This window comes from Crotalus tigris, unplaced genomic scaffold (assembly GCF_016545835.1).
Source record: "Crotalus tigris isolate CLP2741 ecotype Arizona unplaced genomic scaffold, ASM1654583v1 scf7180000024308.805542, whole genome shotgun sequence".
NCBI lineage: Eukaryota > Metazoa > Chordata > Lepidosauria > Squamata > Viperidae > Crotalus > Crotalus tigris.
Genome location: NW_024100480.1, coordinates 429,648 through 446,726, shown reverse-complemented (window position 1 = coordinate 446,726; position 17,079 = coordinate 429,648). Strand labels below are relative to the sequence as shown.

General features: G+C 46.4%; 1 protein-coding gene across 4 annotated transcripts in view; it reads left to right on the top strand.

The window, feature by feature from the left end:
- EXOC4 (exocyst complex component 4) overlaps positions 1 to 17,079 on the top strand; it is a 281,528-nt gene that overhangs the window by 33,568 nt on the left and 230,881 nt on the right. For 3 of the 4 annotated variants that reach the window (XM_039324738.1, XM_039324737.1, XM_039324740.1), the window contains one exon: positions 5,220 to 5,414. The exons of the other annotated variant lie outside the window; for it this stretch is intronic. In XM_039324738.1, the coding sequence (XP_039180672.1) occupies positions 5,220 to 5,414 (195 nt within the window). The remainder of the gene's footprint in view (positions 1 to 5,219; positions 5,415 to 17,079) is intronic. 4 annotated transcript variants of the gene reach the window in all.

Sequence of the window (17,079 nt, the reverse complement as noted above, 5' to 3'; positions counted from 1 at the left end):
AAAAACTTTCTAACAATCTGGGCAGCCTTTCAGTGGGACCAGTTGCCCTAGGCCAGGGATAGGCAACCTTGGCTCTTTTGTGACTGGTGGACTTCAACTCCCAGAATTCATGAGCCAGCCATGCTGAGGGGAAAGGGAGAGGTTTCCATGCTGAGCCATGCTGGCTCAGGAATTCTGGGAGTTGATGTCCACGAGTCATGAGGAGGCCCTAGTTCCCCCATGCTGGCTCAGGAATTCTGGGAGTTGAAGTCCACAAGTCATAAAGCAGCCTAGGCCTAGGGCAGGCAACCTTGGCTCTTTTATGACTGGTGGACTTCAACTCCCAGAATTCCTCAGCCAGCATGGCTCAGCTTGGAAATCTCTCCCTTTCCCCTCACCATGGCTGGCTCAGGAATTCTGGGAGTTGGTCCACGAGTCATAAAAGAGCCAAGGTTGCCTACCTCTGTCTTAAGTCCTCCTGTTCGAAGTGGTGAGCCTCCTAGATCAGGGGTAGGCAACCCTGGCTCTTTTATGACTCGTGGACTTCAACTCCCAGTATTCCTGAGCCAGCCATGTTGAGGGGAAAGGGAGAGGCTTCCAAGCTGAGCCAGGCTGGCTCAGGAATTCTGGGAGTTGAAGTCCACCAGTCACAAAAGAGCCGAGGTTTTGCCTACCCCTGGCCTAAGTCCTCCTGCCCTAAGCGGTGAGCCTCCTAGACCAGGGGTAGGCTATCTTGGCTCTTTCATGACTCGTGGACTTCAACTCCCAGAATTCCTGAGCCAGCATGGCTCAGCTTGGAAACTTCTCCCTTTCCCCTCAGCGTGGCTGGCACAGGAATTCTGGGAGTTGAAGTCCACGAGTCATAAAAGAGCCAAGGTTGCCTATCCCTGCACTAGACAAACTGGAATTCCTCCCCCCCCCCCTTTTGGCTGAATATATTCACATGAATCTCTCACTAGGTTTAATTTGGATTTCTGGGTAAAGCAGGGGTTGAATTTGGTCAAAAGGGCATTTATCAATGCCGTGACTTTTTAAGAAATACGCCTCGACGGGTCGAACTGCAAAACTGCCTTCATTCTTCCGTAGACTGAGATTCCTTAATGCAGGAAATCCGTGACTTATGGCCACAGCTGAGCCCAAAGTTTCTGCTGCGAAGCGAGTTAGCTGTTCAGTGAGTTTGGCCCCATTTTACGACATTGCTCGCCACCGTTGTTAAATGAATTCCTGCCATTGTGATGTTAGTAACACGGTTAGTAAATCCGGCTTCCCCATGGACTTTGCTTGTTCAGAAGGTCGCCAAAGAGGAATCGCGTGATCCCTGAGACATGTCATTAATATGAATCGCGTGAATTTTGATCACGGGACCAGAGGTCATTAACTGTGAAAAATGGTCATTAAGTCACTTTTATTTTCCCAGTGCCGTTGTAAGTTTGAGCGGTTGAGGACTGTGTGTAAATTGGCTGGGGAATTCTGGGAGTTGAAGTCCACATGCCTGAAAGTTGCCAAAGTTGAAAAAACACCGAATTATAGCACAGGAAAAAAAAAATGACCCAGAAAATTGGGTTTTGCTCGCAAAGTCTATTTGATCTGGGACTTAACTGAAAGGCTGATGCCGCGGCTATATGATTTCCCCAAGATGTTATTTGTAACTGTGAAATTGGCACCGCGTTTGTGCGGCTGTGTACTGGCTACGATGCAAAAATAGGAGCATAATCTCGTTTTCTTCCAACACATTTTCCTTTTTTTTTCGATGCCGGTAATCCCTGGATATTTGGATAGCTGCGTCCCGTTTCGTAGATTTGTCTTGTCTTAATGATGGGACAGCAGCTTCCTGCTTATCCAAGCAACTGTTTTAGAAAGGATGTTTTTGCCCCAATAATAATAATAACAACAACAACAACAATAATAAAGTGGGAAGGGACCTTGGAGGTCATCTAGTCCAACCCCCTGCTCAGGCAGGAAACCCTATACCATTTCAGACAAAGGGCTGTCCAGTCTATTCTTAAAAACTTCCAGTGTTGGAGAATCCACTACTTCTGGAGGCAGGTTGTTCCACTGGTTAATTGTTCTAACTGTCAGGAAGTTTCTCCTTAGTTTTAGGCTGCTTCTCTCCCTAATAGAACAACAGAATAACAGAGCTGGAAGAGACCTTGGGGGTCATCTAGTCCAACCCCCTGCTCAGACAGGAAACCCTATACCATTTCAGACAAATGGCTATCTAGTCCCTTCTTAAAAACTTCCAGTGTTGGAGCATTCACCGCTTCGGGAGGCAGATTGTTCCACTGATTAATTGTTCTCACTGTCAGGAAGTTTCTCCTCAGTTCTAGGTTGCTTCTCTCCTTGATGAGTTTCCACCCGTTGCTTCTTGTCCTGCCTTCTGGTGCTTTGGAGAATAGCTTGACTCCCTCTTCTTTGGGGCAGCCCCTGAGAGATTGGAAGGCTGCTATCATGTCCTCCCTCGTCCTTCTCTTCATTAAACTAGACATACTGTCCCCCCCCCAAATAGCATTAATTAATATTAATTAAATTGATACACCACCTATCTCACTATTGCCCGTAGCGACTCAATGTAATAAATATATAACGAAGCGCCTCCTAAATTTCCCACCATCTCAAAAGCTGTTCCGTAGGTCTTGTGGGGCAGCATTATTTTTCTGGGCTCTGGAACGACTGTAATACTGTGTAATAATTTTTGGATCTTGTCACAGGTAAGGGAAGCCTCTGGAGTTTTGTTTTTCCCTATCTTTCAGTGTTTTGCCAGCATTCACAGCAGCAACACGGAACTGTACAAGATCGGTTGTTTCTTCTTCTTCTTCTTCTTCTTCTTCTTCTTCTTCTTCTTCTTCTTCTTCTTCTTCTTCTTCTTCTTCTTCTTCTTCTTCTTCTTCTTCTTCTTCTCCTCCTCCTCCTCCTCCTCCTCCTCCTCCTCCTCCTTCTCCTTCTTCTATCGGTTGTTTTTTCGCCTTCTCCTCCTCCTCCTCCTCCTCCTTCTTCTTCTTCTTCCTCTTCCTCCTCCTCCTCCTCCTCCTTCCTCCTCCTCCTCCTCCTCCTCCTCTTCTTTCTTCTTCTTCTTCTTCTCTTCTTCTTCTCTCTTCTCTTCTCCTCCTCCTCCTCCTCCTCCTCCTCCTTCTTCTTCTATCGGTTGTTTTTTCTCCTTCTTCTCTTCCTCCTCCTCCTCCTCCTCCTCCTCCTCCCTTCTATCCTCCTCCCCTTCTCCTTCTTCTTCTTCTTCCTCCTCCTCCTCCTCCTCCTTCTCCCCCCTCCCCTCCTCCTCCTCCTCCTCCTCCTCTTCTTCTTCTTCTTCTTCTTCTTCTTCTTCTTCTTTTGTGAAAAAAAACCCCCAACAACCACCTTTTTGAATATTAAACATCTCTGGATTTGCATTTCAAGCTTTTTATGTTTCGCCGGGGATAACAACCTCACCGGGGAGGTGTGTTCCCTGTCTGCGGTTCTGCTGTTTTAAAAAGGGAGAGTAGAGGAAAACAGGCAATTTGTATTCCGAGACCAAAACAACAGCGAGAAAAGCCATTACTACCTTGTGCATTGTGTTGTTTTTAAACTACATTAGAGGTGTTTCCAGGCACGGAATAGATTTGGAGTTACTTATAGCTGGGTCCCACTTCTTGGTTTTTAGTCTCATCCTTTCTGGTTTGGACTCACGAGCTCATTGCTATGAAATTGATTTTTTTTTTTTTTTTTTTAGGATTCATGCTCCTTTCCTTCAGCAGCGCTATCGTTCAACTGACTCTGCTGGCTGATGGTTCAGTGTTTCCCCCTTTATCATTGGAGATCCTAAACTAATCAAGGAGAGAAGCAAAGTCCTAGAACCAAGGAGAAATTTCCTAACAGGGGAACGATTCGCCTCCCAAAGTTAGGGATGCTCCCACACTGGGTTTTTTTTTTTAATGAAGAGACCGGACAGCCACTTGTCTGGAATGGGAAAAGGATTTCCTGCCTGAGCATAGGGTTGGACTGGAAGACCTCCAAGGTCCCTTCCAGCTCCATTCTGATTAAATTGATTGAAAATAGATAGATAGACAGACAGACAGACAGACAGAAGTTGTGGATGCTTCCACACTGGAGGTTTTCAAGGAGAGACTGGACAGCCATCTGTCTGAAATTGTATAGGGGGGGTCTCCTGCTTGAGCAAGGGGTTGGACTAGAAGACCTCCAAGGTCCCTTCCAGCTCTATTCGTAAAATGGGGCCACGCTCACTTAACCATTGTCTTGCTTATCATTGGAAATTTGGTCGTAGGACTCCTTTATATTACCTTGGAGGTAATATAATAATAATAATAATAATAATAATAATAATAATAATAATAATAAACAAATTCGCTATTAGTCAATTGCAAAAGGCGACCTTATTAGGAACTGCTTCCATCCTGCGACGATACCTGTAATACCATCAAACATCCACATCTGCCTATCCCAGGTCCTGGGTAAGGACTCGATAGGTAGACAAAATGCCAAATTTGGTCTGAACATCTGGCTGACTGTGCAATGATCAATAATAATAATAATAATTCTGGATGGTGGACGTGGCAGTGCCTGGAGACAGCAGAATAGACAAGAAAGAACTGGAGAAGATCACAAAATACAGAGACCTACAAATAGAAATACAAAGACTGTGGCAAAAGCAAGCAAGGGTAGTACCAATAGTAATAGGCTACTTGGGTGCAATCCCAAAACAACTGGAGCACCACTTGAACACCATCATCGGCATTGACAAATTCGCTATTAGTCAATTGCAAAAGGCGGCCTTACTAGGAACTGCATCCATCCTGCGACGATATCTGTAATACCATCAAACATCCACATCTGCCTATCCCAGGTCCTGGGTAAGGACTCGATAGGTAGACAAAATGCCAAATCCAGTCTGAACATCTGGCTGACTGTGCGATGATCCATAATAATAGAGTTGGAAGGGACCTTGGAGGTCAACTACTCCAACCCCCTGCTATGGCAGGAAACCCTCTAGCATTTCAGACAAATGGCTGTCCAATCTCTTATTAAAAACCTCCAGTGATGGAGCATCCACAACTTCTGGAGGCAGGTTGTTCCCCTGGTTAATCGTTAATTTCTCCTTACTTCCAGGTCGCTTCTCTCCTTGGTTAGTTTCCATCCGCTGCTTCTTGTCCTGCCTTCAGGCGCTTTGGAGAATAAATGGAGCCCCCCTCCCTTCTTTGTGGCAGCCCCTCAACCACTTTGTGTTCTCCCCCCCTCCCCCCACCCCGCAGGTCAAGGAGAACCTGCTCTCCTGCAAAATGCTGCTGCACTGCAAGCGGGACGAGCTGCGCAAGCTGTGGATCGAGGGGATCGAGCACAAGCACGTCTTGAACCTGCTGGACGAGATCGAGAACATCAAGCAGGTGCCGCAGAAGCTGCAGCAATACATGGGCAGCAAGCACTACCTGATGGCCACGGACATGCTGGTAAGAGGCGCCCGCCCACCCTTGAGAGACAGCTGTCACATTCCCCGTCCACGAGATCCGCTATCAGGACTGGAGAGTAATTACCTTCTGCCGTCGGCTGGCCAACTGCATTGTCCTCTCTGCCTGTCTCTTTGGCGCTCTTCTGTCACTCACTCCCTTTTTTTAAAAAACAAAAAAACCAAAAAACCCTCCACTCTATTAACCTCTTTGGAGGCTTTGAAAGCGCCGATGACTTTGACCTCCTGTCGTTAACCTCCCATTCCTGTCCCCTCCTGTCTTGTTTCCATGTTTGGTGTCTGTTCCTTTTCTCTCCCAACACTTCATTTCTTTACCCCCCCACCCCCACCCCACCCAGGAACCCTTCGGCTGTCTCGTCTGCCTTCTTAGCGTCTTTTTTTCTTTTTTCTTTAACAGCTTGGGAAGCTTCCCTTTTCATAGCCTTTTCTGCACAGGGTGTTATTTCTTTCTTCATTTTCGTTTTGGGGCAATGGATGGATACATCTGCCTCGTCTTAGTACTGCTCTCCTGTAGCTTTCTGCCTGGGTCTCAAAGTTCTCTCATACATACATGTTGGAAGGGAGGGGGGTTTGTGGACAGGAGGAGGAGGAAGAGGAGGAGGAGGAGGAGGAGGAGGAGGAGGAGGAGGAGAACTGTGAGATCCTGGATGCTCTCTGAGCTTGGTGGTTTTTGTGCAGACATTTCATGACCCAACTAGGTAACATCATCAGTATTAGAAGGGAGTGGGGCTTGTGGAGAGGAGGAGGAGGCGGAATAGGAAGGGGGGGAGGAGGAGGGGGAAGATGTGGAGGACGAGGAAAAAGACTGTGGGGTCCTTGATGCTCTCTGAGCTTGGTGGTTTTGCTTGCAGACATTTCATGACCCAACTAGGGAACATCATCAGTGCTAGAAGGGAGTGAGGGAGGAGGAGGAGGAGGAAGAGGAGGAGGAGGAAAACGACGACTGTAGAAGAACTGTGGGTTCCTTGGTGCTCTCTGAGTTTGGTGGTTTCCTTGCAGATGTTTCATGACCCAGCTAGGTAGCATCATCAGTGTTAGAAGGGAGTAAGGTTTGTGGAGAGGAGCAGAAGGAGAAGGGGAAGGACTGTGGGGTCCTTCTAGCACTGATGATGTTACCTAGTTGGGTCAAGAAATGTCTGCAAGAACCAAGCTCAGACAGCACCAACCCCACATTCTTCCCCCTCCTCCTCTTCCTCCTCCCACCAACAAGCCCCACTTCCTTCTAGCACTGATGATGTTACCTAGTTACCTTTTCTTACGTCCGCAAGAAAAGAACCAAGCTCAGAGAGCACCAAGCCCATATTCCTCCTCCTCCTCCTCCCCCTCCTCCTCCTCCTCCTCCTCCTCCTCCTCTTCACAAACCCCACTCCCTTCTAGCACTGATGATGCCCCCTAGTTGGGTCATGAAACGTCTGCAAGAAAACCACCAAGTTCAGAGAGCACCAAGGACCCCACTGTCGTCATCATCTTCCTCTTCCTCCTCCTCCTCCTCCTCCTCCTCCTCCTCCTCCTCCTCCTCCTCCTCCTCCTCCTCCTCCTCCTCCTCCTCTCCACCAACCCCACTCCCTTCTAGCACTGATGATACTCCCTAGTTGGGTCATGAAACGTCTGCAAGAAAACCACCCAGCTCAGAAAGCATCCAAGACACGTCATTTTCAACCCCGCGCTACAAAGATTCCCCTTTATTAAAACCTCCCAAAAGATTTATTCCGAGTCCTTTCCGTGCAGGAAAATCCCTTTGGAGTCTGCCATCTCCTCTCTTTTTAAAACCCTTCCCGTTATAGACGATCTAGAAGGCAGCTCTTTAAGTTCAACCTTCTTAAGCCTCTTTCTGGCTTCATAGCAGAATGAAGCCATTACTAGGGTCCCTGCTTCTGGCTGACTCTATTGTTTTTCATTTGTCTCATCTGTCTAAAATAATTATTAAACTGTCAGGGCTGCACAATGCGTTTTTTTTTTTTTTTTGGTGATCTCCCTGTCCTTTGTCCTCAAGGCAAACAACCGTTGGCTTATCGAAAGCCCCCCCCCCCAAAGGATTCCAGGAAGGCAGCGATCTGTTTCCGGAGAAATGGGAGAACTGATAAATATTGTTGTCTGTAGCTTTGCGATAGGTGCTGTTGAAATTAGACCTTTGCCGGCGCATTTCGGCGGTCCGTCCTTGGCATTCCACTCACATTAATTGAAGTTAATTTTGCCACTGAAGCGTGTTTCCAACCTCTGCATTTAAATTGAAATTTTAATTCCCTCATTGTTTGGCCAAGACGTCTGAAGATGGCTTGTTACAGGTTTCATTATCACTCAGAAAACACTCCAGCTGCTTCTAATGTGCAGTGATTCATTTTGGGAAGACTTATTCAATGGAAGGAAGGAAAAACCTTTTTTTTCCCCAGAAGCCGGAGCGAAGAAGCGGCTGGCACTTGTGTGGAGCTGGATGAAGAAAAATGCGGTTTGGCAGCTGTCTGTCAGGAACCCGCCTAACGTGTGCAGAAGTGAGCTTTCCATGTTATCAGCAGGATGTTCCGTGTCAGTGTTTCAGGAACAATGATTTTGAAGGCTGCCCTATTCGCCACTCGGGTACAAGACGAGGGTGTATCCTGCTAGCAAGTGTCATGCCGGTGCTGACAAATAAGTTGGGTTATTCAATAAGAATAGCAGAGTTGGAAGGGACCTTGGAGGTCATCTAGTCCAGCGGTTCTTAACCTTTTTGAACGAATCGCCCCCTTGAGCCAATGAGGACGTTGTCATCGCCCTCCCCTCCCCCAACCTAATCCCTCAATCACAACATAGGAAATAATTCTTCAATTTATGCAAACACTTTTTTGGGGTTTTCTTTAAAATTGTCCTCAGGACGTATCGATGCAAATAATTTATTTCCAGTCTTTTTCCCCATCTCTCCCATATTCTGGCTAATGGCGCGCCACTGTATGGGTAGAGGCTGCTGTGCAACGTGCATGAAGATAAGCGATGCGTATTCACATATGTACTGAAGCGAGCTGGAGGACCATTTGAAAACACAATTCAATCCACTAATAGCCAGCGATCTGATGCTTTTGTACGACAGATATACAGCCATTCACTGTACGAAAAAGTCTCAAAAGTGTCCCCAAAACTTCTCGCTCCATTGCCCCCATATCGCCCCCTTTTCGTTCCTTTGCCCCCCTGAAAAACGAAATCGCCCCGGTTAAAAACCACTGTTCTAGTCCAACCCCCTGCTCAGGCAGGAGACCCTATAAAATTTCAGACAAATGGCTCTTCTTAAAAACTTCCAGTGTTGGAGCACCCACAACCTCTGGTGGCAAGCTGTTCCACTGGTTAATTTTTCTCCCTTAGTTCTCTAGGTTTCTTCTCTCCTTGATGAGTTTCCGTCCGTTGCTTCTTGTCCCGCCTTCAGGTCCTTTGGGGAATAGCTTGACTGCCTCTTCTTTGGGACAGCCCCTGAGAGATTGGAAGACTGCCAATATCATGTCACCCCTCGTCCTTCTCTTCGTTAAACTAGACAGACCCAATTCCAGCAGCCTTTCTTTATATTTTATTTATTTATTTATTTATGAGACTTACATACCGCTTTAAGTGCAAGCACTCTCTAAGCGGTGTACACCAGTAAGCAATGTATATATATATTTACATTGCCCCCAACAATCTGGGTCCTCATTTTACCTACCTCGGAAGGATGGAAGGCTGAGTCAACCTTGAGCCGGTGAGATTTGAACCGCTGACCTGCTGAACACAGTCAGCTAAAGTGGCCTGCAGTACTGCACTCTAACTGTTGCGCCACCTTGGCTCTTCACCACATTGGAAGAAAAAGGCTGAGTCCAAGGGAGGAGTCAAATATGTCATAAATCACGAATCCCTGCGTGCTCGTAAGAGATCTACGTCCAGCCCACCTTGAATGCCGCCTGATCTCCCACTCATTTCCGTCCCCAAATGTCGTTTGTCTGTCTGTCTGTCTGTCTGTCTGTCTGTCTATCTATCTATCTATCTATCTATCTATCTATCTATCTATCTATCTCATCTCTCCTCTTTCATTTATCATCTATATATACACACACATATTTCTGAACCATTTATCTCCTTGAAAGAGGGACTGGTTTGTCTACAATAAAATATCAAAATATAAAACATCTATCTATCTATCTATCTATCTATCTATCTATCTATCTATCTATCTATCTATCTATCTACCTCCCTCCCTCCCTCCCTCCCTCCCTCCCTCCCTCCCTCCCTCTATCACCTATCTATCACCTATCTATCATACTGTCTGTCTATCTATCTATCTATCTATCTATCCATCTATCTATCTCATCTCTGCTGTTTCATTTATCATCTATATACACACACATATTTCTGAACCATTTATCTCCTTGAAAGAGGCTCTGGTTTGTCTATAATAAAATATCAAAATATAAAACATCTATCTATCTATCTATCTATCTATCTATCTATCTATCTATCTATCTATCTATCTATCTATCTATCTATCTATCTCATCTCATCTCATCTCATACTGTCTGTCTGTCTATCTATCTATCTATCTATCTATCTATCTATCTATCTCATCTCATCTCATCTCATCTCATCTCATCTCTCCTCTTTCATTTATCGTCTATACACACACACACACACACATATTTCCGAACCATTTATCTCCTTGAAAGAGAGTCTGGTCTGTCTACAATAAAATATCAAAATATAAAACGGTACATGCAAATTACAACTTTGAGAGTTAAAAAAAAAAATAGAATAAGGGTTTTTTTAAAAAAAAAACAAAACCACATTTTTTATTTTTATTTAATTTTTCTTTAATTAATCATTCATATCGGAATCCTTAGAGGGACATTTTTTCTTCCGTGGTTTATCTGCCCGCTCTGGATGCATGTGCTTGTCTGCCTCCGCCCGTGTTGTGTGGCAATCTCAAGGATCCATCGAGGCTTCGTTCTTCTCTAAATTTGTCACCTGAGTCGAGTGAGAGTGCGCATACCTTTGATTTAAAACGCCGGGCCGAAGACCCTCGCCCTAACTCTTCCCACGACCTAACTCTTCCCACGAACACGGTTCGGTCTTCTTCAATCAATGGCAATAAATGTCTAGTCTTGAGGAAAGCCGAAGGGGAGCTGATGTTGACTGGGGGGGGGTCGCCTATTTTAATCTGGTGTTCTGGCCTTGATAAATACCTGACCTTCATCACAGGGGGCTTATTAATAAATAAGAGTTACGTTACCCATTAGCAGCGATGACTAGATTTAGTATCGGATCTGAGGCCTGGATCGAAGGGAAGAAGAGAGATGGGGTGGCCGGGCCTTGGGTGAAGGGATGGCTGTATACATTTGCACGTAAAAAGAAAGGGGTCAAGGATTGGGGTCAGGAGGAGACCAACAACTGCGCAGGGACTTCAGCGAATATAATTTAGGCCTTTGGTATTTTTTTTTTCTTATTTTGGAGGCCATCACGCTAAAGGAGAGTAGCTTTGTGGAAAATGAGCTTCAGGAGCTGACGCCTTCTTCTCTGTTTTGGAGGAGAACCTTGAAAGAAGCTGTCCCGACAGGATTATGGGCAGGCTGCTGGTCCAGGGGTCAAAACAGCAACCAAAGGATACGTAATTTCCTTAGGAATGAAAAGAAGGGGACAAGGGAACTTGGATAATGTGTACCGCGTTACTATGTAAGACTACTAATGTGTGTTAGGAGTCCAAAGAATCAATGCTATGAGACCAATAAAGGGACTCGTATAACCAGTTTGGCCTAGTGGTGAAGGCACCAGGCTAGAAACTGGGAGAATGTGAATTCTAGTCCTGCCTTAGACGTGAAAGACAACTGGTCTGATCTCAACCTGGGCACGAAAACTGGCTTTGTGATTTTTGGGCCAATCACCAGGAGACTGTGAGTTCTAGTTTTGTCTTAGGCGTGAAAACTGGCTGGTGACTTTGGGCCAGTCACCTACCTACCTACCTACCTACCTACCTACCTTCCTTCCTTCCTTCCTTCCTTCTTTCCTTCCTCCCTCCCTCCCTCCCTCCTGCTCTCCTTCCTTCCTTCCCTCTCTCTCACTCCTGCTCTCCTTCCTTCCTTCCCTCCCTCCCTCCCTCACTCACTCCTGCTCTCCTTCCTTCCTTCCCTCCCTCCCTCCCTCACACTCTCACTCACTCCTGCTCTCTTTCCTTCCTTCCTTCCTTCCCTCCCTCCCTCCTCCTTCCCTCACACTCTCACTCACTCCTGCTCTCCTTCCTTCCTTCCTTCCTTCCTTCCTTCCTCCCTTCCCTCCCTCCCTTCCCTCCTCCCTCACACTCTCACTCACTCCTGCTCTCCTTCCTTCCTTCCCTCCCTCCCTCACACTCATTCCTGCTCTCCTTCCTTCCTTCCTTCCTTCCTTCCTCCTTCCCTCTCTCCCTCCTCCCACTCTCCTCCCTCCCTCTCTCCCTCCCTCCCTCTGTTCCTTCCTTCCTTCCTTCCTTCCTTCCTTCCTTCCTTCCTTCCTTCCTTCCTTCCTTCCTTCCTCCTTCCCTCTCTCCCTCCTCTCCCTCTCTCCCCCTCTCCCCCCCCTCCCTTCCTCCCTTCCTTCCTTCCTTCCTTCCTTCCTTCCTTCCTTCCTTCCTTCCTTCCTTCCTTCCTTCCTTCCTTCCTTCCTTCCTTCCTAGAAGGAAGACGTATTAGGTATGTTGGCTGCCTTGAATTATTGATAAAACTAAAGTTAGGATATACTTAAATAAAACAAAAAGAAGGAAGTCTCACACCTCGCAACAAAAAAAGGAGCATTCTTTTTAGCGGGCTGAAATTCTCTCTCGGCCAACCTCAGTTTGGAGATGTCCAGAGTGGCCAACGGCCTGGGCTGTTGGCCTTTACCCCTTTGTGTTTGCTGCTCTGTTTCTTTAGAAGGACCCTTTCCACCCCAACCCCCCCCCCGCCCCTGTAAAATATGTGGGGAATGGAGAAAGCTCCTATTTATATTCATTCCCTCCTAAAGGAGCCAAGAACATGCCTTGCGTTCAAAGGCGGAAGGTGGAAGGAGCGCTTTGGAGCAGGCGGCCCAAGAGAGCCTGGGCGCACCCAGCCGTGGTTTTTATTAGCATTATTGCCTCTAATCCAATTTTCTGATCCTGTCTGCATTTTGTTTTGCTAATTTCATTGCAGGGATGGGAAGGGGTTTGGAAGCAGGAGAGGCACCAGCGGAGAATTCCCCCCCCCTCCCTTTGCCATGCCATCCCGCCTTGGCTTCCTTTAATATACTTAATCAATAACTTCATCTTTTCCTGTTTAATCTGGAGAATCCCATTATCTGAGACCTTCTGTTGCATTAAACGGTTAGTGCCTGCCCTCGGCTTCCTTGGCGTCGGCGTCACGGGCTTGACCGCCTCCGGTATTATCCTTTGCTCGTTAGCTCGACTAATAGCAACCCTTCGTTTAGGCCCAAAAAATTGACTTAACGACCGTTTTTTCACACTTACGACCGTTGGCTGCATCCCCATTGGACACATGATTTACATTCGAACGCTTGACAGTTGGTTCGTATTTATATATATACATGATTTTAACTTTTTTTTAAGGCCTTGCCTGTGGAATACAGGTAGTCCTCGATTTACAACCATTCATTTAGTGAGCCAGCACGAAGATCTCACTACTACGGGGTTGGAAAACAGCGTCGCAGGGAACAGAATATTCAAATATTCAACTGAAAAATTGAAATAATTGACTTGTCTCGCTTGCCAAGTCTGATACCTTAACAGAATAACAGAATAATGGAACAGAATAACAGAATTAATAATAATAATAATAATAACAACAACAACAACAGATCAACTGCTAATAGACAAAATGATCTTGGAAAACTGCAAGAAAAGGAAGACCAACCTGAATGTGGCATGGATTGACTACAAAAAAGCATTTGACTCTCTGCCACATGACTGGATAATTAAGTGCCTAGAAATAACAGGAGTCAGTAGAAACATCAGAAAATTTGTGCAAAGATCAATGGTACAATGGAAGACACAGTTGCAAATCAATGGTGAGAGACTGGCAGAGGTTAATATCAAGAGAGGAATATTTCAAGGAGATTTATTATCACCATTACTATTTGTTATTGCACTGTTTCCTGTGTCAACAATACTGAATAACTCAGGACATGGTTATCAAACATCAAAAACATCTGCCAGACTATCCCACCTCCTTTATATGGATGATCTGAAGCTGTATGGAAAAACATAATCTGAAATAGAATCACTGCTCAACACTGTCCGTATATATAGCCAAGATATTGCAATGGAGTTTGGCTTGGACAAATGTGCCACACTTACTATCAAACAAGGAAAAATCGTGAAAACTGAAGGAATCAAGATGCCCCACAAAAATGACATTAAGAGTCTGGATGAGGAAGATTACTACAAACACTTGGGTATCCTTCAAGCTGACAACATCAAGCACACTGAAGTCAAGAAAAAGATTAGAAGTGAATACATCAAGAGAGTGAAGATCTTAAAGTCCAAACTCAATGGAGGAAATACCATAAAGGCAATCAACACCTGGGCAATCCCAGTCATTAGATACACAGCTGGAATAGTGGACTGGACTCAAGCAGAACTAAAAGCAATGGATAGGCAGACCAGAAAATAATGACAATGAATCATGCCCTTCATCCACGCAGTGACATTGATAGACTTTATCTACCAAGGCAAATAGGTGGGCGTGGAATGCTACAAGTACATCAGATGGTTGAAGAAGAAAAAATGGCTTTGGAAAAATATCTGAAGAACAATGATGAAGATGCACTGAAATTAGTATATCAGGAAGGCTTACTAACTACTGGAGAGACCAAACTGGCCTACAAGAAAGACCAAATGAAGAACAGAATAGAGGCATGGGAAGACAAAGCACTACATGGCCAATACATGAAAAAAATAGCTGGGAAAGCAGATAATAATAAAACCTGGCAATGGCTAAGAGCAGGAAAATTGAAGAAAGAGACCGAGGGACTAATTCTGGCTGCACAAGACCAAGCCTTAAGGACAAATGCATACAAAGTCAAAATTGAGAAGACAGCAACAGACAGTAAGTGCCGCCTATGCAAAGAAGCTGAAGAAACAGTGGACCACTTGGTAAGCTGTTGCAAGAAGATTGCACAGACTGATTACAAGCAGCGACATGACAAAGTAGCCACAATGGTGCATTGGAAGATCTGCAAAAAATATCATTTGCCTGTAAGCAAAAACTGGTGGGATCATAAAATAGAGAAAGTCATAGAAAATGATAAAATTAAACTGCTCTGGGACTTCAGAATTCAACAGACAAGCACCTGCAACATAACACCCCAGACTTAACAATTGTCGATAAGAAAGACAAAAAAGTCTGGATAGTGGACGTGGCAGTGCCTGGAGATAGCAGAATAGAAAAGAAAGAACTGGAGAAGATAACAAAATACAAAGACCTACAAACATAAATAGAAAGACTGCGGCAAAAGCAAGCAAGGGTAGTACCAATAGTCATAGGCTCCTTGGGTGCAATCCCAAAACAACTGGAGCACCACTTGAACACCATTGGCATTGACAAATTCGCTATTAGTCAAGTGCAAAAGGCAGCCTTATTAGGAACTGCTTCCATCCTGCGACGATATCTGTAATACCATCAAACATCCACATCTGCCTATCCCAGGTCCTGGGTAAGGACTCGATAGGTAGACAAAATGCCAAATCCAGTCTGAACATCTGGCTGACTGTACGATGATCAATAATAATAGAGTTGGAAGGGACCTTGGAGGTCATCTAGTCCAACCCCCTGCTATGGCAGGAAACCCTCTAGCATTTCAGACAAATGGCTGTCCAGTCTCTTCCTAAAAACTTCCAGTGTTGGAGCACTCACCGCTTTTGGAGGCAGGTAATTGTTCTAACTGTCAGGAAGTTTCTCCTTAATTCTAGGTTGCTTCTCTCCTTGATTAGTTTCCATCCATTGCTTCTTGTCCTGCCTTCAGGTGCTTTGGAGAATAGCTTGACTCCCTCTTTTTGGGGGCAGCCCCTGAGATATTGGAAGACTGCTATCACGTCACCCCTCGTCCTTCTCTTCATTAAATTAGACCTACGCAATTCCAGCAACCGATCCTTATGTGTTTTAACCTCCAGTCCCCTAATCATCTTTGTTGCTCTTCTCTGCACACTTTCTAGAGCCTCAGCATCTTTTTTACATCGTGGTGACCAAAACTGGATGCAGGATTCCAGGTGTGGCCTTACCAAGGCCTTGTAAAGTCATCTAGTCCAACCCCCTGCTCAGGCAGGAAACCCTACACCATTTCAGACCACTGGCTGTCCAGTCTCTTCTTAAAAACTTCCAGTGTGGGAGTATTCACCGCTTCTGGAGGCAGGTGGTTCTGCCGGTTAATTGTTCTCACCGTCAGGAAGTTTCTCCTTCGTTCCAGGTTGCTTCTCTCTTTGGTTAGGTGCTTAGCAACTTGAAGGTACGTGGACTTCAACTCCCAGAATTCCCCAGCCAGCGTGCTATGTGGGCAACTCTGGGAGCTGATGCCCACATATCTTAAAAAGTGAACAAGATTGAAAAATATTAATCCAGAGGATAAAATAGGGTCACCTCTGATGTCTGCCTGGCTTCGCGCATACTCTCTTAAGTAAGGAAAACAACATTATTATTCCGACACTGATTTCATGACTTCATCCTAGGGATGGGACTACACGACTTCTTCCAAATGTTATTCATGGAAGATAAGGAAGATATGTTTTAAGCATGCAGAGGGAAACCCATTGGGTCTTTTCAAATGTCTATCTTTGAGTGTGCTGTCTGGGTTGTAGCCATTCTTCATTCCCTCTTTCCTTTCTTCAGAATCAGGATCAGAAGAGAGCTGGAAGGGATCTGGGAGGGCATCCAGTCCAGCCCCCTGCTCAAGCAGGAAACCCTATACCAGAGATGGCGACCCTTTTAGAGACCACGTGCCCAAACTGTAACCCAAAACCCACTTATTTATCGCTGTGTGCCGGGTGGGCGTGGCCCACTGGGTGGGCGTGGCTGTGGTGGTCATGGCAGACTGGGTGTGTGTGGCCAAGGTGGACATGGTCACCTCGCTGTGGCTCGTGGGCAGGGACTCTTGTGGGGGCCGGACAGAGTTGGGGGAGATCCAGGGGGTCTCAGGCAGGTGGGGCAGTGGGCAAGAGGTTCGTCCTATGGGGTGAGACGAGGCAAGGCAAGGCAGGGCAGGGGTGCCATTGTCGCAGGGCAAGGCGAGGCAGGCTGGGGCGACTGCTGCCTGACACTATCGGCCCCCGCACACAGAGGCCAGCAGGCGCATGGGGGCCGACAGTGTCCGTCATCAGCCACAGCCTGCCGGCCCCTCGACCGGCGCACTCTGGGGTTCTACAGCCCGCCGCCAGCAGTTCAGGGAAGTCACCTCTGAGCTGGACGGCCGTTGGACAGCTGAGGAGGCGATGCAGTGGGTCGTGCCCGGGAAAAGGAGAGCATGCAAAGCCAGGAGGGATGGGACAGGGGGGAGGGAAACCAGCCATGCTGGGATGCATCCGGCCACATGGGATCTCAGGAAATTAGCAGGTGGCTGGTTGAAGAGGGACGGTTGCCATCTCTGGGGCATGGCCCACGGAGAGGACTCTGAGTGCTGCCTCTGGCACACGTGCCATAGGTTCGCCATCACTGCCCTATACCATTCAG